The sequence below is a fragment of the Salmo trutta genome, chromosome 19, assembly GCF_901001165.1.
Source record: "Salmo trutta chromosome 19, fSalTru1.1, whole genome shotgun sequence".
Taxonomy (NCBI): domain Eukaryota; kingdom Metazoa; phylum Chordata; class Actinopteri; order Salmoniformes; family Salmonidae; genus Salmo; species Salmo trutta.
Genome location: NC_042975.1, coordinates 40765958 through 40789381, shown reverse-complemented (window position 1 = coordinate 40789381; position 23424 = coordinate 40765958). Strand labels below are relative to the sequence as shown.

The following is a 23424-nucleotide window of genomic DNA, read 5'->3' as shown; positions in this document are numbered from 1 at the left end:
AGCTGTTGAGTAAAGCTGGCTGACAAACAGTGCTGGCGGTCTTCCCTCAGAAGGACTGGGTGTCCTTGATTTGAGGACAACATGATCAGTCTTCGCTTGAAGAGACAATACATGGCCAAAAGTATGTAGACATCTGTTCGAACATCTCGTTCCAAATTCATGGGCATTAATATGGATCTGGTCCCCCCTTTGCTGCTATCACAGCCTCCACTCTTCTGGGGAGGCTTTCCACTAGATGTTAGAACATTTCTGCGGGGACTTACTTCCATCAGCCACAAGAGCATTAGTGAGGTCGGGCACTGATGTTGGGCGATTAGGCCTGGCTAGCAGTTGACGTTCCAATTCATCCCAAAAGGTGTTCGATGGGGTTGAAGTCAGGGCTCTGCGCAGGCCAGTCAAGTTCTTCCACACCGATCGACAAACCATTTCTATAAAGTGCACGGGGGCATGCTGAAACAAGAAAGGGCCTTCCCCAAACTGTTGCCACAAAGTTGGAAGCACATAATCATCTAGAATGTCATTGTATTCTGTAGCGTTAAGATTTCCCTTCACTGGAACTAAGGGGCCTAGCACGAACCATGAAAAACAGCCCAGTTCATTATTCCTCCTCCACCAAACTTGGCACAGTTGGCACTATTCATTGGGGGCAGGTAGTGTTCTCCTGGCATCCCCCAAACACAGATTTGTCCGTTGGACTGCCAGATGCTGAAGCATGATTCATCAATCCAGAGAACGCGTTTCCACTGCTCCAGAGTCCAATGGCGGCGAGCTTTACACCACGCCAGCCGACGCTTGGCATTTGAGCATGGTGATCTTAGGCTTGTGTGCAGCTGCTCGGCCATGGAAACCCATTTCATGAAGCGTCATTTGATGAAGCTCCCGACAAACAGCTCGTGCGGACGTTGCTTCCAGAGGCAGTTTGGAACTCAGTAGAGAGCGTTGCAACCAAGGAGAGGATTTTTATGCACTACACCCTACACTCCTGTTCTGTGAGCTTGTGTGGCCAACCACTTCGCAGCTGAGCCATTGTTGCCCCTAGACGTTTCCACTTCACAATAATAGCACTTACAGTTGACCATAGCAGCTATAGCAAGGGCATACATTTGACAAACTGACTTGTTGGAAAGGTGGCATCCTACGATGATGCCACATTGAAAGTCACTGAGCTTTTCAATATGAGCCATTCTACTGCCATTGTTTGTCCTTAGAGATTGCATGGCTGTGTCCTTGATTTTTTACACCTGTCAGCACGGGTGTAGCTGAAATAGACAAATCCACTAATTTGAAGGGATGTCCACATCATTTTGGCCATGTAGTGCATGTCAGGTCAAACATGTGACCTTCCTGTCTCTGTCCTGTGTCGGCATATGGAAACAAGCATGCTAATAACCAGAGCAAGAGCACCTTGGGCTGATCGTCCTTTAAGGCTAAGGCTTGGACTTCAGTTGGACTATAACAGCACATGTAAAATTAACAGCCACGAGACAGACGTGCATGTTCAAAAGCAAGGCAATAATTTCTATTTACCTAGTCCATACAAAATGGGGTACATTATTACTTCACACTAGGTAATCCTTCACTAGCACTACTACCTTTACTATCTTCATTCTAAAATGAAAACACGAGACCTATTCTATTGTTAACGGTGTGTTTTGAGGGTCTCAGTCTGAGCATTTGCACTGGAAGACAGGGAAGGAGTCATCTCAACAGCAGGTTTTAGCTGACTTGTTTTTGGTTTAGCTTCATGAAATTCCCTATAAATACTTGGCATTTTAATTCCGCAAAGGTACTCTAACGTACACTTTCAAATATTCCGTAAGTCAGTGGTCCAACGAATCTATTGAGCACAATTGTGGTCCAATTCAAAACACATGCTGGTGCATTTCAAATTCATCAAATCACAGACAACCTTTAAGCGCATGCATGAAGGACTGCACCAACGTCTTTAGAGTGAGGCAGAAACAGCTGTTCCAAAAAGAAATAGAACTAAAGATTTGGTCCATGGATGAAAGGTGTTGTAAACTCCCTCATGACATTAGCACAATAACATAAGGATTGCACCCAGAAAAAGTCCCTCTGGCTCTTTATAATTGACCAAAGCAAAAAGCCAAGAGGTGCTGAATCCATGCTTACAGGGGACATCAATGGTCAATAAAGGGCAAGCTCTGACCAAAAATGAAGCAGAAAACAAAACCCATGTACTATTCTATAAAAGACTATGTTCTCATTGTTTTCTTTCCCCCCCTGATCTCAATTCCTCTAACAGAAGACTGACAGTGATGAAAGCGGTGTTAGGTAATGCAAAGTGTATAGCAAGTGATTCCTCCCATCAAATGTTCTCTGCAGGGTTGATCACAGGAGAACAACAAAAAGACTGTATCAGATGCATTCCACAGGCCATAGTGCATTTCCCTAAAGCCAGGTGGCCCATTGCAAGGCCAACCCTGTAACTTGATGTGGAGAGAGGGTGTGTTCAATAGATTTAAGCGAGCTGTGAACACCTTAGCGTTTCTATCTGCGTGTGGGCATGTGTCTGTGTAGGAAGCCTAAGCAGGTGGGCCGGCCCCATGGTTCTGTGACAGTAGGAAGGACTGCACCACCTCCTCTGTGGCCTGGGGGCTGGTGTTGACGTCCTCCAGGGCATCAGCCACAGCGAACTGCCGGTCCCTCAGCCGGTTCCAATTGGATAAAATATTGTGGTACTCAAAGACTTTCTCATAGTTCCCCACAGAGTTGTACAGTTTAATTAGGCCCCTGTAGTCGTATTCCAGTCCACTGTAGCCCTCGCCAAACAGCTTCTTACCTGCAGGGGAAAAAACACACATTCTGGTAAGAATATAGAATAGGATGAGGAAGAATAGATTACAAAAGAAAAGTACAACGGTAAAATAGACCCCATCTAGCCTAGTGACTGACCGATAGCGATGGAGCGCAGGTAGAGCCTCTCAGCATCTTCATACTGGTTCATGTCGTAGTTGTAGAGAGAGGCTAGGTGGCCCACAGACAGAGCCACCTCATAGTCCTCCTGACCCAGAAGCTGCTCCTTGATCTGGATGGCCTTGATGTGCATCTCCTCTGCCTCCTGAAAAACAAAAACAGATGAGACCTCCCAGTCATCCACAGCCTTGGGGTCTGTATACAGCTTTTCAGCTACCATTTAACCCCAGAGCTTATGACATTTTAGCCTACTTAGAGAGCAGATTCCTGCTCCAAAAGTGGGTCACAGGGTTCGTAAACACTCTGGTGAACATTTGGATGGCTGTTTATGATGAAAGTGTGTCACAGGTCACCTTCTGCATGCTTTCTACAGACACTTGTCTCAGGGGTTGGAAGGGAGGGATGATCTGATTCTGACCTTGAACTTCCTCATGGATTGGTAGAGGCGGCCCAGGTTGCCATAGTGTTTCGCTGTCTGAACATTAAACTCCCCGAAGGCTTTCTTGGCCAGCTGGAGGGAGGAGAGGTGGAGGTCATGGGCATCCTGGAGCAGCCTCTCCTCTGTTTCCTTGTTGTGGCAGTCAATAGCAATCTCCTCCAGGATCAGAGCTGAGTGAGCAGCACAGCAGTCAGAAGAGGTACAGAGTCAGACGTACACCTCAAGTTAGTTAGGAAATGAAAAATGAAAAAGGTGTCAACTGATCTAATCCAAATAACACGGACCTCTCCTCCAAAATAAAAACAACTCCTCTTCAGTAATTGACTCGGCAGCAGTTGAGAATCACAGACATCATCGTGCCCATCACAGACAACGTGGGACAGGAATAAACAGATGGTTGTGAAAGCCGTTTTACCTTTGACTCTTTTGGAGGAGGCCAGCAGCAGATGATCCTCTGGAAGAATGTGAGTGATGATGTCTATGGCCCTCTCTGCGTGGAATCTGTACACAACATACCCAGGGGGCACAGCAGAGAAACAGATTTAACTCTGTGACACAGTAGCTAAAGCACAAACATTTCCTAGGAAACAGAATAAGGCAGGAACATCACTTTTGGGAGGGAAACTGCAATGGCCCTGCATGAACTTCCAAATACAAGAGAGACTAAAAGTACATACATAACATCAAATGGACAACAAGTACCTTACAGCAGTGGTTCTCAACCTTTCTCGGTTACTGTACCACCAACTGAATTTTGCTCTGCCTGGATTTCACTAGAAGTAACCCCTCATGTCCATTTTACCAGTAAAGCTATGGTCTCATGAGTCTTCAAATACCCCCTGTGGATAGGCCAAGTACCCCCAGGGGTCCTAGTACCCCTGGTTGATTACTCACAGCGCGTTGTCAAATTTTCCAGAGCTGTACAGATGGACATAGGAGGAGTATGCCAGATCCTCGTGTGCTGTGGCCACATGGATATTCTTTCCCCCGAAAACCGACTGCCGGATATCTAGAGCCGTCTGGAATATTAACACAGTTTCAATATCACACATCTGATACACCCTCTCTGCTGTCTATCGACATCTCAGACTGACTCACTCACCTGGTATATTGCAACTGATTGGCAGATGTTATCCACATTCAGCAAATAAAACCCATAATCAAGGAGAGTGTCTGAATATTTGGGATGCTTGTGTCCAAAATGCTCACTGCAGAAACGATAAGGAAACAGACATTACTAAAGGAGACAGAGACAAGGACTACAACAAACAAACAAAAAGTGTGGTGAACCTAACTTACCGTGCCAGGAAAACAGCATGCTTTATCAGCTGCTCTGCCTTACTGAACTCCCTCTTTACCACACAGGCCTGTTGGTCCAAACACAAAGGCATGAAACCACACTAAGATCCAACTACTAGGGATGTGCATCTTTCCCAGACAATTCGATACGTATCGAGATACAGTACATGGGCTCTGATACGATACAGGAACCATACATTTTAGTTTGAACTGATTCGGTAAGATTTGGTTTAATTACAAAATGAATAGATGCGATACACTAACATTTGTTGCATAAACATTCATGCCTGGTTTCCTCCAGAGATGATGCTTGACATTCAGGCCAAAGAGTTCAATCTTGGTTTCATCAGACCAGAGAATCTTGTTTCTCATGGTCTGAGAGTCCTTTTAGGAGCCTTTTGGATAACTCCAAGCGGGCTGTCATGTGCCTTTTACTGAGAAGTGGCTTCTGTCTGGCCACTCCACCATAAAGGCCTGATTGGTGGAGTGCTTCAGAGATGGTTGTCCTTCTGGAAGGATCTCCCATCTCCACAGAGGAAGTCTGGAGCTTTGACCATTGGGTTCTTGGTCACCTCCCTGACCAAGGCCCTTCTCCCCCGATTGCTCAGTTTGGCCAGGCAGCCAGCTCTAGGAAGAGTCTTGGTGGTTCCAAACTTCTTCCATTTAAGAAGGATGGAGGCCACTGTGTTCTTGGGGACCTTCAATGCTGCAGAAATATTTTGGTATCCTTCCTCAGATCTGTACCGACACAATCCTGTTTCGGAATCCTACGGACAATAGACATGTGTGTGCCTTTCCAAATCATGTCCAATCAATTGAATTTACCACAGGTGGACTCCAATCAAGTTCTAGAAACATCTCAAGGATGATCAATGAAAACAGGATGCACCTGAGCTCAATTTCGAGTCTCATAGAAAAGGGTGTGATTACTTATGTAAATGAGGCGTTTTTTATTTTTTATAATAATAATAAATAAAGACTAAAAACCTGTTTTTGCCTTGTCATTATGGGGTACTGTGTGTAGATTGGCGAGGAAAATAATGAATGTAATCCATTTTAGAATAAGGCTGAAATGTAACAAAATGTGGAAAAAGTGAAGGGGTCCGAATAAATGCACTCAACGAATAAAGCTTAAAATCACGCATTCCATTTTAGCATTTGAATACTGAAGGTGCCGCGCAGATGTGCAAGATCAGGCCGCCAACCTCGCGTTGGTCAGCACGCCAAGCTGGGTACAGTGCGCAGTTTGACTAGTCTACTGTTATTGCCTGGGGTTGTTCTGCATGCAAAATGACATGTAGATCAATGACTGTCAACACAGTTACATGCAGTTCGACACTGAAGGAGAGGACGCATCGGCTGTCACAGAAGATCAGGTACAGTGCCTTTTAGAAAGTATTCATACCCCTTGACTTGTTACACATTTGGTTGCTTTACAGCCTGAATTCAAAATTGATTAAATAGATTCTTACCCATCTACACACAATACCGCATAATGACAAAGTGAAAACATGTTTTTAGAAATCATGGCAAATTTTAAATGAAATACATAAAATCTAATTTACATAAGTATTCATGCCCTCGAGTTGATACTTTGTAGAAGCACCTTTATCAGTGATTACAGCTGCGAGTCTTTCTAGGTAAGTCTCTAAGAGCGTTCCACACATGGAAGGTGCAACATTTGTCCATTATTATTTTCAAAATTCTTCAAGCTCCATCAAATTTGTTGTTGATCATTGCTAGACAACCATTTAAGTAGATTTAAATCAAAACTATAACTTGGCCACAAAATTCACTTTCTTCTTGATAAGTAACTTGAATAGATTTGGCCTTGTGTTTTAGGTCATTGTCCTGCTGAAAGGTGTTTTAACCTCCCTGTGTCTGGTGGAAAGCAGACAACCAGGATTTCCTCTAGGATTTTGCATGTGCTTAGCGCCAGTCGTTTTATTTGTTATCCTGAAAAACTCCCTAGTCCTTAACGATGACAAGCATGCCCATAACATTAGATGCAGCCACCACTATGCTTGAAAATATGGAGAGCGGTACTTTGCAATGTGTTGTATTAGCCACAAAAACATAATATTTTGTATTAAGGACAAATTTTGCAGTATTACTTTAGTGCCTTGTTGCAAACTGGATGAATGTTTTGGAATATTTTTATTCTGTACAGGCTTCCTTCTTTTCACTCTCTCATTTAGGTTAGTATTGTGGAGGAATTACAATGTTGTTGATTCAACCTCAATTTTCTCCTATCACAACCATTAAAAAAAGTCACCATTGGCCTCATGGTGAAATCCCTGAGTGGTTTCGTTCCTCTCCGTCAACTGAGTTAAGAAGGATGCCTGTATCTTTGTAGTGACTGGGTGTATTGACACACCATCCAAAGTATAATGAAAAACTCAACCATGCTCAAAGGGATACTCAATGTCTAAAATGTATTTTATATATTTTTTTTTACACTTCTACCTATAGGTACCCTTCTTTGCGAGGCATTGGAAAAGCTCCCTGGTCTTTGTGTTGAAATTCAGTGCTCGAATGACGGGCCTTACATATAATTGTACAGTGAGGGAAAAAAGTATTTGATCCCCTGCTCATTTTGTACGTTTGCTCACTGACAAAGAAATGATCAGTCTATAACTTTAATGGTAGGTTTATTTGAACAGTGAGAGACAGAACAACAACAAAAAAATCCTGAAAAACATGTCAAAAATGTTATAAATTGATTTGCATTTTAATGAGGGAAATAAGTATTTGACCCCTCTGCAAAACATGACTTAGTACTTGGTGGCAAAACCCTTGTTGGCAATCACAGAGGTCAGACATTTCTTGTAGTTGGCCACCAGGTTTGCACACATCTCAGGAGGGATTTTGTCCCACTCCTCTTTGCAGATCTTCTCCAAGTCATTAAGGTTGAGGCTGACGTTTGGCAACTCGAGCCTTCAGCTCCCTCCACAGATTTTCTATGGGATTAAGGTCTGGAGACTGGCTAGGCCACTCCAGGACCTTAATGTGCTTCTTCTTGAGCCACTCCTTTGTTGCCTTGACCGTGTGTTTTGGGTCATTGTCATGCTGGAATACCCATCCACGACCCATTTTCAATGCCCTGGTTGATCGAAGGAGGTTCTCACCCAAGATTTCACGGTACATGGCCCCGTCCATCGTCCCTTTGATGTGGTGAAGTTGTCCTGTCCCCTTAGCAGAAAAACACCCCCAAAGCATAATGTTTCCACCTCCATGTTTGACGGTGGGGATGGTGTTCTTGGGGACATAGGCAGCATTCCTCCTCCTCCAAACACGACGAGTTGAGTTGATGCCAAAGAGCTCCATTTTGGTCTCATCTGACCACAAAACTCACCCAGTTGTCCTCTGAATCATTCAGATGTTCATTGGCAAACTTCAGACGGGCATGTATATGTGCTTTCTTGAGCAGGGGGGCCTTGCGGGCGCTGCAGGATTTCAGTCCTTCACGGCGTAGTGTATTACCAATTGTTTTCTTGGTGACTATGGTCCCAGCTGCCTTGAGATCATTGACAAGATCCTCCCGTGTAGTTCTGGGCTGATTCCTCACCGTTTTCATGATCATTGCAACTCCACGAGGTGAGATCTTGCATGGAGCCCCAGGGCGAGGGAGATTGACAGTTCTTTTGTGTTTCTTCCATTTTTGAATAATCGCACCAACTGTTGTCACTTTCTCACCAAGCTGCTTGGCGATGGTCTTGTAGCCCATTCCAGCCTTGTGTAGGTCTACAATCTTGTCCCTGACATCCTTGGAGAGCTCTTTGGTCTTGGCCATGGTGGAGAGTTTGGAATCTGATTGATTGATTGCTTCTGTGGACAGGTGTCTTTTATACAGGTAACAAGCTGATATTAGGAGCACTCCCTTTAAGAGTGTGCTCCTAATCTCAGTTCATTACCTGTATAAAGGACACCTGGGAGCCAGAAATCTTTCTGATTGAGGGGGTCAAATACTTATTTCCCTCATTAAAATGCAAATCTATTTATAACATTTTTGACATGCGTTTTTCAGGATTTTTTTGTTGTTATTCTGTCTCTCACTGTTCAAATAAACCTACCATTAAAATTATAGACTGATCATTTCTTTGTCAGTGGGCAAACGTACAAAATCAGCAGGGGATCAAACTTTTTTCCCCTCACTGTATATGTGTGTGGTTCAGAATGAGGTTGCCATAACAAAGGGATTGAATACTTATTTACTAAAGACATTTCAGCTTTTCATTTTTTATTAATTTGTAAAAAAATAAATAAACATAATTCCACTTTGACTTTATGGGGTATTGTGTGTAGGCCAGTCAATTTATTTGTGTGAATTTAAATCCATTTTAAAAATCAGGATCTAACAACAACATTTGGAAAAAGTCAAGGGGTCTGAATACTTTCTGAAAGCACTGTATTTTTCAGAAGGTAGAATTCATGTAATAAAATGTTAGTGAACCAGCAAAAAAAAAAAAAACCTTGTTAACGCAATTCGTAACGTTTGAATCGATTTTCTGACCAATGTATGCTACATTTGAATCGGTTTGGGGTCCGCAGACCGAAGCACTTGTATCTGGGACCAATGCGTATCGGTGAATCGTTACATCCCTACTAACTACAGTCCGATGCAGCATCTATGACTAACAGAGTACTGCAGTGACTCATGTGACAATAGTATGGGGACATCTCAAGAAGTATTTATTTATACATTCATAGACATGTCTATAACACAGGAAAATGGAACACTCGTACCTTGGAGGCCTGCCTCAGGACATCTACCACAACTTTAACAGGCAAACCCACAGTGATTTCTTTCATTGCCTCTATGCACCACCTGTAGGCCTGCAAAAGACAATATCAGTGATAAAATCTACATAAAAAAACAGAACATCAAAAAAATCTGACAGAACCAATTGATATATCTTTACCAGGCAACATACCTCATCATAGTGGCTCTTAGCAAAGAGCAGCGCACACAGCTCTCCATAGAGCGCAGCTTTGTTGGCCTGATGACCATGTTTGGCCAATTTGTCCATATACAACTGGGCCAACTTGACAGTCTCTTCACCAAGATGGTACTTGCAGTTGCCATTCCGGACATGAAGCAACCTAAGAGAAATAAGTGAGTCTGGTAAGCTTTTGTGGAAAAATACAGACTAAGAGTAACCAGCCATAGAACTAGAATTGGAGCCGAATATACTAACGCTCTGTGACCCACTGACCTGACACAGCACTCCACAGCACGGTACCAGTGAAGCACCTCGTCATGCAGTGTGCACAGCTGCAGACACGACAGAAACACCTTCTCTGCATCACCATACCAGCCTGCATCAGACAGAAAGCCACCTACAGGACAGGGTCAAAATTAGTACAATCAGACACAAAATGGTAAGGAAAGTAGAGGTCGACCGATTAATCGCAATGGCCGATTAACTTTCATAACAATCGGAAATCGGTATTTTTGGACACTGATTTGCCGATATATATATATATATATATATATATTATTTTTTTCTTTATTGACCTTTATTTAACTAGGCAAGTCAGTTAAGAACACATTCTTATTTTCAATGACGGCCTAGGAACGGTGGGTTAACTGCCTTGTTCAGGGGCAGAACAACAGATTTTTACCATGTCAGCTCGGGGATTCGTTTTTGCAACCTTCCGGTTACTAGTCCAACGCTCTAACCACCTGCCTTACATTGCACTCCACGAGGAGCCTGTGTGGCAGGCTAACTACCTGTTACGCGAGGGCAGCAAGAAGCCAAGGTAAGTTGCTAGCTAGCATTAAACTTATCTTATAAAAAACAATCAATCTTAACATAGTCACTAGTTAACTACACATGGTTGATGATATTACTAGTTTATCTAGCGTGTCCTGCATTACATATAATCGATGCGGTACCTGTTAATTTCTCATTGAATCACAGCCTACTTCGACAAACGGGTGATGATTTAACAAGCGCATTTGCGAACAAAAGCACTGTCGTTGCACCAATGTACCTAATGCCTTTCTTTAAAATCAATACACAAGTATATATTTTTAAACCTGCATATTTAGTTAATATTGCCTGCTAACATGAATTTCTTATAACTAGGGAAATTGTGTCACTTCTCTTGCGTTCCGTGCAAGCAGTCAGGGTATATGCAGCAGTTTGGGCCGCCTGGCTCATTGCGAACTGTGTGAAGTCCATTTATTCCTAACAAAGGCCGTAATTAATTATGACATAACATTGAAGGTTGTACAATGTAACAGCAATGCCATCCGTTAGATAAAATACGGAACGGTTCCGTATTTCACTGAAAGAATAAACGTTTTGTTTTCGAAATGATAGTTTCCGGATTTTACCATTTTAATGACCAAAGGCTCGTATTTCTGTGTGTTATTATGTTATAATTAAATCTATGATTTGATAGAGCAGTCTGACTGAGCGATGGTAGGCACCAGCAGGCTCGTAAGCATTCATTCAAACAGCACTTTCGTGCGTTTTCCAGCAGCTCTTCGCAATGCTTCAAGCATTGAGCTGTTTATGACTTCAAGCCTATCAACTCCCGAGATTAGGCTGGTGTAACCGATGTGAAATGGCTAGCTAGTTAGCGGGGTGCGCGCTAATAGCGTTTCAAACGTCACTCGCTCTGAGACTTGGAGTAGTTGTTCCCCTTGCTCTGCATGGGTAACGCTGCTTCGAGGGTGGCTGTTGTCGATGTGTTCCTGGTTTGAGCCCAGGTAGGAGCGAGGAGAGGGACGGAAGCTACACTGTTACACTGGCAATACTAAAGTGCCTATAAGAACATCCAATAGTCAAAGGTATATGAAATACAAATCGTATAGAGAGAAATAGTCCTATAATTCCTATAACCTAAAACTTCTTACCTGGGAATATTGAAGACTCATGTTAAAAAGGAACCACCAGTTTTCATATGTTCTCATGTTCTGAGCAAGGAACTTAAATGTTAGCTTTATTACATGGCACATATTGCACTTTTACTTTCTTTTCCAACACTTTGTTTTGGCATTATTTAAACCAAATTGAACATGTTTCATTATTTATTTGAGGCTAAATTTATTTTATTTATGTATTATATTAAGTTAAAATAAGTGTTCATTCAGTATTGTTGTAATTGTCATTATTACAAATAAATGAATACAAATCGGCAGCGGATTTTTTTGGTCCTCCAATAATCGGTATCGGCGTTGAAAAATCATAATCGGTCGACCTCTAAAAGAAAGGGTAGGAAAGTTGATGGGTGCGGGTGCCTACCTAAAACAAAGCCAAACTGAATGGCCTTCTCCTTCACATGGGCATCAGACTCTGCAATGTAAGAGCAGCGGCGGCTGAAGGAGTTGGCCAGGACAGAAGCCACTTTCACCCCATGATCCATCAGGGCCTGGAAGCAATGGTGCAGGAGATGTCTGGAGGGGCACACACACACACACACACACACACACACACACACACAAAGACCAGGCATGACGACATGATACAAACATAGATGAGAGCCACAGCATAAAGGCTTATTTGTCAAAATGTGTGACAATGACATTCAAAGTTGGCTCGAGACTCATCAGATCCCTTTTGCTTCACATGAAGTCAGATTACTATATAACACACACACAAAGTACCTTTTGTCAGATGCCCTTAGAACTTTGGCAAACACCTCCAGCTCACAGAACTCCCCTCCCAACTGGCAGAGCCGACCCTGCTGGTACAGCTGGAGAAAAATTAAGACAAAGTTAGGATAGCAAAAAAGGGACAGGAGTGTCAGAAGCTAGGTTTCCATCCAACTGGTCACAGATTTTCATGCACATATTCTAAAATCTGCATAAAGAAAATGTGCGCATTTTCACACCAGTGGCGTTTCCAAAATATGGAAACACATTTTGTGTAGACTTACATTTTCAACTCAACCGATAGTTTAGTCACAAAAAAAGTTGCGTTAAATAGCAAATGTCCATACTCTGGTCTCGGCAAATACGCTCTAGCCAACAGCTCGCAGATACAGTGCAGGTAGGCTGTGTGGGTAGGCTAGATTACATGAGATTATTATGGATAAGAGCGAGAATATTTTTTATTTATTTGTCAAAACAGCAGTCAAGTATCAAGCATCATGTCACCAGAATAAGACATTCAATATTTATCGTAAAGGAGCATCAAGATCACAGTGCATTTTCATCACCCTGTGGAAAGTGGTTAGCTTAGCTGTCTGGCTAGCTAGCATGGTAACAGTACAGTAGCTCTAACATTTGTTTTCATAGGTAAGAGAACTGTCAAAGTTAGTGAGAGCTAAAATATCATATGATCTGCTAACGTTAACAAGGTTATTGCCCATTTCGGTAAATTATTTTCAGCTAGCTAAGTTTATACATGGCTAGTTAGCCAACAAACAGCTTACAGTATGGTCATATATCATTTGGTAACGTTACAGTAGCATTCACTTTCAATGGGGGGAGCGGTCAGTGTTACCTGACTTTCTTTTGACTAGCTAGCTATATTATGCCAGCTAAATTAGATGCTTTGATATCCAGGGGACAAACTTCTAGTTATAAACAGTTTTAGCGAATGTAACTTCCACATCTCTGTAATGGTTTATAAAAAAAAATGTTAAAATCAGTCAGTCCATGATATAGCCTAGCTTACAAATTTGCAATGATGAGCCTACTTGCTTACTTGAATACGGACTTGTTTTCCAATAACACAGTATTATTTTAGGCTGACTGCATTAGCCTAGTTCACATTAGGTTTGCTATGTCTTGCTAATTGTTCTTGTGGTAGTGTGATAGATTCATCCTGTTGGTTTCAGATGCCTAAAAAGACCCATAAGCCCTATAAATGAATGTCCTGCTTGCGGACATTTGCCACCACAGGGGTTTGGCCTGCCAATGCAGGCAACAGGCCAGCTCCGAGGCAGAAGTGGTATGACCTCTTCCCGAAGGTATGTATTATGACAAGAGTTAAATGGCAAAACATGCATAGGCCTATGACATTTTAACTGTGTGTTCATCTAGAAAACATACCGTTTTACACTCCATGACCAAAAGTATGTGGACACCTGCTCGTTGAACATCTCATTCCAAATTCATGGGCATTAATACGGAGTTGGTCCCCTCTTTGCTGCTATAACAGCCTCCACTCTTCTGAGAAGGCTTTCCACTAGATGTTGGAGACTTGCTTCCATCAGCCACAAGAGCATTAGTGAGGTTGGCCGCTGATGTTGGGCGATTAGGCCTGGCTCACAGTTGGCATCCCAATTCATCCCAAAGGTGTTTGATGGGGTTGAGGACAGGGCTCTGCGCAGGCTAGTCAAGTTCCTCCACACCAATCGACAAACCATTTCTGTATGGACTTCGCTTTGTGCACGGGTGCATGCTGAAACCGGAAAGGGCCTTCCCCAAACTGTTGCCACAAAGTTGGAAGCAGACTCATCTAGAATGTCATTGTATGCTGTAGCATTAAGATTTCCCTTCACTGGAACTAAGGGGCCTAGCCCGAACCATGAAAAACAGCCCCAGACCATTATTCCTCCTTCAAACTTCACAGTTGGCACTACGCAATGGGGCAGGTAGCGTTCTACTGGCAACTGCCAAACCCAGATTGGTCTGTCAGACTGCCAGATGGTGAAGCGTGTCTCATCACTCCAGAAAATGCGTTTCGTCTGCTCCAGAGTTCAATGTCGGCGAGCTTTACACCACTCCAGCAGACACTTGGCATTGCGCATGGTGATCTTCGGCTTGTGTGCGGCTGCTTGGCCACTGAAACCAATTTCATGCAGCTCCCGACGAACAGTTCTTGTGCTGATGTTGCATCCAGAGGCAGTTTGGAGTGCTGCAACCGAGGACAGAGGATTTTTACGTGCTACGCACTTCAGCGGTCCCGTTCTGTGAGCTTGTGTGGCCTACCACTTCGCTGCTGAGTCGTTGATGCTGCTAGATGTTTCCACTTCACAATAACAGCACTTACAGTTGACCGGAGCAGCTCTAGCAAGGCAGAAATTTGATGAACTGACTTGTTTGAAAGGTGGCATTCTATGACGTTGACACGTCTTCAGTAAGGTCATTCTACAGCCAGTGTTTGTCTATGGAGATTGCATGGCTGGGTGTTTGATTTTATACACCTGTCAGTGATGGGTATGGCTGAAATAGCCAAACCCACTCATTTGAAGGGGTGTTGACATACTTTTATATATACAGTACGAGAAATACCGGTCATTAAATGTAAGCCTTTACTACTAATGAACAGCAACTTTATTATAATATTTGGCCATACTCTAACAAAGAGTACGCACAGTGTCAAAGCCCCAAGCTGTGATCTTATCAACCAATCACAACATGTTAATGAAAGTTCCAGAGAGAGCCAGAGTTCATCACCCCTTGACTCACGGTTTCCGTTGTTTGGGGGATGGGTTGTGGGGTGTGCTGCTTGAGAGTGCTGTGAGATGGTATAGTCACCAGCAGCCCAGGGTGGGAAATTAATCAAACTTACAGGCTAAAACATGTATTCACTTTCCTGATTAATTGAAATGAGGTACCATACTCTAGTAATGTCCCGCCTATATTTTAAAACAGGTCTCTCCAGTGAACCTGCTGGGCCAACACCTACAGCATCCCCAGCGTCTGTATCAGCTGTTCAGACTCCTCCATTGAGGACCGCATTGAACTTGTTGTCAATGGTAAATATTACATTTTTTTGTCATATTTTTTCCCAACTACTATGGTTCTGCTGCCATGACAGAACATCCTTTTGACAGGTGACTTGGTTTCCTTCTTTGATCATTGTGTCCATTAGGTTTCTCTCTCTTTTGCAGTTCAATAAGCAAAGGTTTGGGGGATCTCATGTGTCTGCAGCAAGACCAAACATTAACTCTGCAAGGAAGGCTGCTCAGGTAAATAAAAAATGCAGGCTAACCTGTCAAACTCTTAGTTTGTATTGAAACTACCTGCCTTCTAGGACACCTACAGCACCCAATGTCACAGGAAAGCCAAAAAGATCATCAAGGACAATAACCACCCGAGCCACTGCCTGTTCATCCTGCTATCATCCAGAAGGCGAGGTCAGTACAGGTGCATCAAAGCTGGGACCGAGAGACTGAAAAACAGCTTCTATCTCAAGGCCATCGGACTGTTAAATAGCCATCACTAGCACAGAGAGGCTGCTGCCTACAAACACCGACTTGAAATCATTGGCCACTTTAATAATGTTTACATATTTTGCATTACTCATCTCATATGTATATACTGTACTCTATTCCACTGTATCTTAGTCTATGCCACTGACATTGCTCGTCCATATATTTATATATTCTTATTTCATTCCTTTACGTAGATTTGTGTGTATTGGGTATACATTGTGAATTTATTAGATATTACTTGTTAGATATTACTGCACTGTTGGAACTAGAAGTACAAGCATTTCGCTACACCCGCAATAACATCTGCTAAATACGTGAGTGTGACCAATAAAATTTGATTGGTTTTTATAACAGTACAACCTTCAATAACCTTGATATGTAACTATATATATATATATATATATATATATATATATATATATATATATATATATATATATATCTTTTTTTTTTTTTTTAACAGACACTAACGTCTGCAGCCTGGCCAAGTTGTCTATGGCCTCTGTGAGTGCCCCCACCCTTGGACCAGCCTTTGAGGGTCCCCGCCCATACACAACGTCTGCAAGTGCCCCAAACCGCTGTCTGCGAGTGGCCTTTTACGTACTACATCATGCACCGTGGTCCTTTAAGAATTAACACCTAGAACTAACATTCATCAAAACATGGAGAAAAACTATTGTCATGTTTTAAATCTCACATGACCGTATTGTCAGTATTCATATACATTTATTTCCTTTATAATTTCAGCATGATGTGCCTAGGAAGCCTGTTTGGGTAAAAATGATATACACTGAGTGTACAAAACATTAAGAACATCTGCTCTTTCCATGACAGACTGACCAGGTGAAAGCTATGATCCCGTATTGATGTAACCTATTAAATCCAATTCAAATCAGTGTAGATGAAGGGGAGGAGACAGGTTAAGGAAGGATTTTTAAGCATTGAGACGGATTGTGTGTGTGTGCCACTCAGAGGGTGAATGGGCAGACAAAAGATTGAAGTACCTTTGAACAGGGTATGGTAGGTGAGGCACACCTGTTTGAGTTTGTCAAGAACTAAAACGCTGCTGGGTTTTTCACGCTCAACAGTTTCCCGTGTGTATCAAGAATGGTCCACCATTCTTGACATCCAGTCAATTTGAAACGATCATGAGAAACACGGGCCAGCATCCCTGTGGAACACTTAACACCTTGTAGTCCATGCCCTGACAAATTGAGGCTGTTCTTAGGGCAAAAGGTGGTGCAAGTCAATATTATGAAGGTGTTCTTAATGTTTTGTCCACTCAGTGTAGCTTAATCTTGAGCTGGGCGATAAAGACAAAATTGTCCCAATAACAAAATCACCCATATTAGCAAACTTATATAATTTCAAGCTTTACATTTCTATAATGTAGGCCAATTCACATAATGAACGATATCAGCCAAATGCCTGCGATAAGTGATCGGTATGCCGGTGATCATTTTCAGTGTATCGCGCCAGCTATAGCTTAACCTGTCAAGAGCTTGTTTGATTACATATTTGTTTTTAAACACAGTTTACGCTCAAATCATTTTCATAAATCTTATACATTTTCCTCTTTCTCCCCAGTCCTGCTACAGCCTGTGTGAAGACCACCACTGCCTCTGCTGTCTCTCAGGGCACTGAGCTCTCTGCTAGAGCCTCTGTAAAAGGCACCCTCATGCTTTTGAATAGATTGTGCATATATAATGATAAGATTGTGACATTTATTTTTCCATTTTTAAGGTTGGTCGAGCACACTATTTTTCTTGAGGCAAGCCGAAGTTGGTAGCCGAGGCCAACTGTAGGGATTCTTCAGTAGTCTGTCATTCAACAAGAGACGACTCGTTTTCATGCACATTATTTCATTGAGAAATACTGCACCAAACATTTTAGTTAGATGTAAAATTGCACGACTAAGGTCTCCTTGTCCAAAAAGTCCAAATTAAATGACTATTTTGAGGAAGTGTATATTGGCTACAGCATCTCAAAATGGACAAACAGTACCACTTTTTCAAGCGAAGGTCTTTTAAGGGAGTATGCAAGCATACTTGGTCGGTTAGGCTAGCCGCCAGCCGAACTGAAGCATGCCGACGCCTTAAGTGCTCTCCTCTGCTATAGCCTCTAAGACATACCAAACTGTAATTTCTTAACAAATATCATGACATACAGTGGGGAGAACAAGTATTTGATACACTGCCGATTTTGCAGGTTTTTCTACTTACAAAGCATGTAGAGGTCTGTAATTTTTATCATAGGTACACTTCAACTGTGAGAGACGGAATCTAAAACAAATCCAGAAAATCACATTGTATGATTTTTAAGTAATTAATTTGCATTTTATTGCATGACATAAGTATTTGATCACCTACCAACCAGTAAGAATTCCAGCTCTCACAGACCTGTTAATTTTTCTTTAACCTGTTTGGGATAGGGGGCAGTATTTTCACGGCCGGATAAAAAAACGTACCCGATTTAATATGGTTACTACTCCTGCCCAGAAATGCATATAATTAGTAGATTTGGATAGAAAACACCCTAAAGTTTCTAAAACTGTTTGAATGGTGTCTGTGCGTATAACAGAACTCATTTGGCAGGCCAAAACCTGAGAAGATTCCATACGGGAAGTGCCCTGTCTGACAATTTGTTCTCCTTCTGTGGCATCTCTATTGAAAATACAGCATCTCTGCTGTAACGTGACATTTTCTAAGGCTTCCATTGGCTCTAGGAAGGCGCCAGAAAGCTGGAATGACGTCTCTGCAGTCTCTGGGCGAAAAAAAGCAGGAGTTTTTGTGAGTGGTCAGGTAGGGAACAATAACAATGGAGTGCGCGTGCACGAGACGACTCCATGTTTTTCTTTCAGTCTATGAATGAATATAACGTCGCCCGGTTGGAATATTATCGCTATTTTATGAGAAAAATAGCATAAAAATTTATTTTAAACAGCGTTTGACATGCTTCGAAGTACGGTAATGGAATATTTTGAAATTTGTCACCACGAAATGCTCCCGCGCATCACCCTTCGGATACTGACCTGAACGCACGAACAAAACGGAGCTATTTGGATATAACTATGGATTATTTGGAACCAAAACAACATTTGTTGTTGAAGTAGAAGTCCTGGGAGTGCATTCTGACGAAGAACAGCAAAGGTAATCCAATTTTTCTTATAGTAAATCTGAGTTTGGTGAGGGCCAAACTTGGTGGGTGTCAAATTAGCTAGCCGTGATGGCCGGGCTATGTACCCAGAATATTGCAAAATGTGCGTTCGCCTAAAAGCTATTTTAAAATCTGACACCGCGATTGCATAAAGGAGTTCTGTATCTATAATTCTTTAAATAATTGTTATGTTTTTTGTCAACGTTTATCGTGAGTAATTTAGTAAATTCACCGGAAGTTTGCGGTGGGTATGCTAGTTCTGAACATCACATGCTAATGTAAAAAGCTGTTTTTTGATATAAATATGAACTTGATTGAACAAAACATGCATGTATTGTATAACATAATGTCCTAGGAGTGTCATCTGATGAAGATCATCAAAGGTTAGTGCTGCATTTAGCTGTGGTTTTGGTTTTTGTGACATATATGCTTGCTTTGAAAATGGCTGTGTGATTATTTTTGGGAGGGTACTCTCCTGACAATCTAATGTTTTGCTTTCGCTGTAAAGCCTTTTTGAAATCGGACAATGTGGTTAGGTAAAGGAGTCTTGTCTTTAAAATGGTGTAAAATAGTCATATGTTTGAGAAATTGAAGTTATAGCATTTGTGGTATTTGTATTTCGCGCCACGCTATACCATTGGATATTGGTGAGGCGTTCCGCTAGCGGAACGTCTGTCCCTAACAGGCTAAGAAGCCTTCCTGTTCTCCACTCATTACCTGTATTAACTGCACCTGTTTGAACTCGTTACCTGTATAAAAGACACCTGTCCACATAATCAAACAGACTCCAACCTCTCCACAATGGCCAAGACCAGAGAGCTGTGTAAGGACATCAGGGATAAAATTGTAGACCTGCACAAGGCTGGGATGGGCTACAGGACAATAGGCAAGCAGCTTGGTGAGAAGGCAACAACTGTTGGCGCAATTATTAGAAAATGGAAGAAGTTCAAGATGACGGTCAATCACCCTCGGTCTGGGGCTCCATGCAAGATCTCACCTCGTGGGGCATCAATGATCATGAGGAATGTGAGGGATCAGCCCAGAACTACACGGCAGGACCTGGTCAATGACCTGAAGAGAGCTGGGACCGCAGTCTCAAAGAAAACCATTAGTAACACACTACGCCGTCATGGATTAAAATCCTGCAGCGCACGCAAGGTCCCCCTGCTCAAGCCAGCGCATGTCCAGGCCCGTCTGAAGTTTGCCAATGACCATCTGGATGATCCAGAGGAGGAATGGGAGAGGAATGGGAGAAGGTAATATGGTCTGATGAGACAAAAATAGAGCTTTTTGGTCTAAACTCCTCACCGTGTTTGGAGGAAGAAGGATGAGTACAACCCCAAGAACACCATTCCAACCGTGAAGCATGGAGGTGGAAACATCATTCTTTGGGGATGCTTTTCTGCAAAGGGGACAGGACGACTGCACCGTATTGAGGATGGATGGGGCCATGTATCGCGAGATCTTGGCTAACAACCTCCTTCCCTCAGTAAGAGCATTGAAGATGGGTCGTGGCTGGGTCTTCCAGCATGACAACGACCCGAAACACACAGCCAGGGCAACTAAGGAGTGGCTCCGTAAGAAGCATCTCAAGGTCCTGGAGTGGCCAAGCCAGTCTCCAGACCTGAACCCAATAGAAAATCTTTGGAGGAAGCTGAAAGTCCGTATTGCCCAGCGGCAGCCCCGAAACCTGAAGGATCTAGAGAAGGTCTGTATGGAGGAGCGGGCCAAAATCCCTGCTGCAGTGTGTGCAAACCTGGTCAAGAACTACAGGAAACGTATGATCTCTGTAATTGCAAACAAAGGTTTCTGTACCAAATATTAAGTTCTGCTTTTCTGATGTATCAAATACTTATGTCATGCAATAAAATGCGAATTAATTACTTAATCATACAATGTGATTTTCTGGATTTTTGTTTTAGATTCCGTCTCACAGTTGAAGTGTACCTATGATAAAAATTACAGACCTCTACATGCTTTGTAAGTAGGAAACACTGCCGATTTTGCAGGTTATCAAATACTTGTTCTCCCCACTGTACATTAAAACATGGCAGAAACAAAACTGTGCGTCAGTGTATTGATATGATGAAGATATTGTGAGTAATATTACATTTGTCTTGTTTTGCTTTTTCATTTTCAGGAGAGCTGATTGGTGTGGACTACCTGCTCAGGCAGACTGGGATTGGACATGGACCCTCCCCGACTTGGAGACTGATTGAGAACTATGCAACGGACCCCACAGTTGGTAGTCTTCTGGATGACACCACCCCCACCACCACCACCACCACCGCTGATGATTTCCCTGCCCCACCCAGGCTGCTCCCACTACAGTCCAACCTGCTTCCTCCAGCGCCAAGCCTGCTGCCACCAGTACCTGGCCTGCTTCACCCACAGCCCAGTCTGCTGCCAGCGAACTCCACCAAAAAACCTGATTGTTTGAGAAGTGGCAACACATCAATAGTTTCCATATTAGACTCTGCTGTATTCTAGTCCTTTTTATATCTTATTTCTACAACCAGGGGCTTGATTCAATCAGATCAAGAATGAACCCAATGTTGCTCATGTGTCACAAACTACTCTCTTCTTTATTATCCTTACCGCATTAGAAGTTCAAAACGGCGGTAGAAAGTGTAGGCTATTGCATAATTTATGTTAATTTGGATGGGGGGATTTAAAGCCCATCAGTCTAGTCAGGAGTAGGGCCTATAGCCTACAATATAACTTCACGTATTTCAGTGTTTCTAACCCGGCTGCATGGGATTTGTTGCATTCAATGGCAGTGTAGGTGATTAAGGTAACAAGGTTCTGCTTGTGAATGTGACAGCTCTAACACAGTTTCAATACCGCCAAAACAACCACTATGCGGGTGTTGACCAACGCTAATCTGATTAAATCGAGCCCTAGAACTTTTAGATTGAGTTTTTTTCCCCTCTGTTTGCATGGATGTTGTCATATGTTTGGATCCGGTTGTGTCATTCACTCAGAATCAGGCAGTGCCATACCCACTCATTACCTTGGGTCCCTAGGGCCTGTGTGTGTGTGACATCTCACATTTGTCAGTAATAAACATGTTTCTATATTTCAACCAATTATTTTAATTACTTTTGATTGTAGGTCAATCATTATTCACTTCAAATAACTAAAATACATGGCTCTGAGTAAATGTTCCTAGATGTAATGTATTTATAAATACATCAGGTAATATGCAGTCCACAAGAAACTGCAACAGATAACTGATCATTTAAGATACTAATTGCATAAACAAGGTTGCGGGAGTACAGTACATAATAAACCGACCTCATTAGAACACTTATACATAACGATTGTGCTACCATAGTCCTTCCATTAACTCTTATATTGACCAATGTGACAAAGAAATTAACACTTTTGGTGGTTGTTTAGAAATGTTATTTCTGGCCGAGGCAGGATTCGAACTGGAAACCTGGTCCACTCCTCCCCTTCCTTAAACAGAGGGAAAAAAACTACATTTTCATTGTTTTTCAGCTTACCATAATAAAACACTTACATTATGACGAAGCCTCAATTTTAAAAACGTAAATTTTTTTTCCTCCTCCACCTATATTAAGATACCATCGTTCCCCAACTTTGGTGTTTGTAACGCCAGGATAGTGGGTTCGATTCCTGGGACCACCCACATGTAAAAATGTATACACGTATGACTGCAAGTCGCTCTGGATAAAAGCGTCTGCTAAATGGAATATATTGTTGTTAACCTTTTAAGCAGGATAGCTTGCAAGCAAGTTAATCAGCTGATTTGCTTTGCAAAGAGTTTACAACGTTGGCTGTAACGTTAACTGGCTAGCTAAAACGAATAACCTCGGGGACATCACATTGTATAACGTTAGTTAGCAAACTAGACTAAAAACTTACCTTGTAATACACATCAAATTGAATATTTTCTGGGAGGGAACGAATATCTCTTCGCGATCGACTGTAATTGTCCACCACTGCTGATATAGCAGTGTTGTACAGTGTCTCTGGGATCCATTCGAGCTCCAAGGCCGCCATGTTGTTTTCCTTTTCTCCAGACAGTAACACCCCCTCTGCTCGATCGACGGTCGGTAGCTAGCTAACCACCTTGCCAAGTTTGAACTCCTTTTCTTGTACCTTCTCATGTAACAAAACAGTTTTGAATGTCTCATCTGGTTAAGCACCAGCATTAACCATCGGCCATGTTCCTAGGATACGCACTGAACCAGTGCAGTCCGCCCGAAGGTCTATCTCTGCCCCCACCCTATTTTTCACACTCGGGGTCTGATTCGCCGGAGTCAAATGTACTTCGCTTCGTTCCTGAGGGAGTTTGATTAATTGAACCCGCACCGGGCTAAACAGACAGGGAGTATGGCCCGTGACACCCGTTCATACCTGAAGTGAACGGGAGGAGCGAACTTCTACGCCGCTCGGTCGTTTTCAAAGGCAGCATGATTTAATTTTTATTTTTTTATTAACCT

The 23424-nt window shown here is 42.5% G+C and overlaps 1 protein-coding gene across 1 annotated transcript; it reads right to left on the bottom strand.

Annotated features, from left to right (window-relative positions):
• Window positions 1-1405: 1405 nt before the first annotated feature.
• Window positions 1406-23246, bottom strand: LOC115154590 (amyloid protein-binding protein 2). Its single transcript, XM_029700984.1, has 13 exons — window positions 22844-23246; window positions 12294-12382; window positions 11932-12083; window positions 9892-10015; window positions 9610-9778; window positions 9422-9511; window positions 4676-4743; window positions 4479-4584; window positions 4271-4395; window positions 3792-3877; window positions 3356-3546; window positions 2917-3082; window positions 1406-2803 (listed from the first exon to the last, which is right to left on the bottom strand). Exons 1-13 carry the CDS (start codon window positions 22979-22981, stop codon window positions 2547-2549), a joined length of 1761 nt encoding a protein of 586 aa, XP_029556844.1. The 5' UTR covers window positions 22982-23246; the 3' UTR covers window positions 1406-2546.
• Between the last annotated feature and the right edge of the window lie 178 nt (window positions 23247-23424).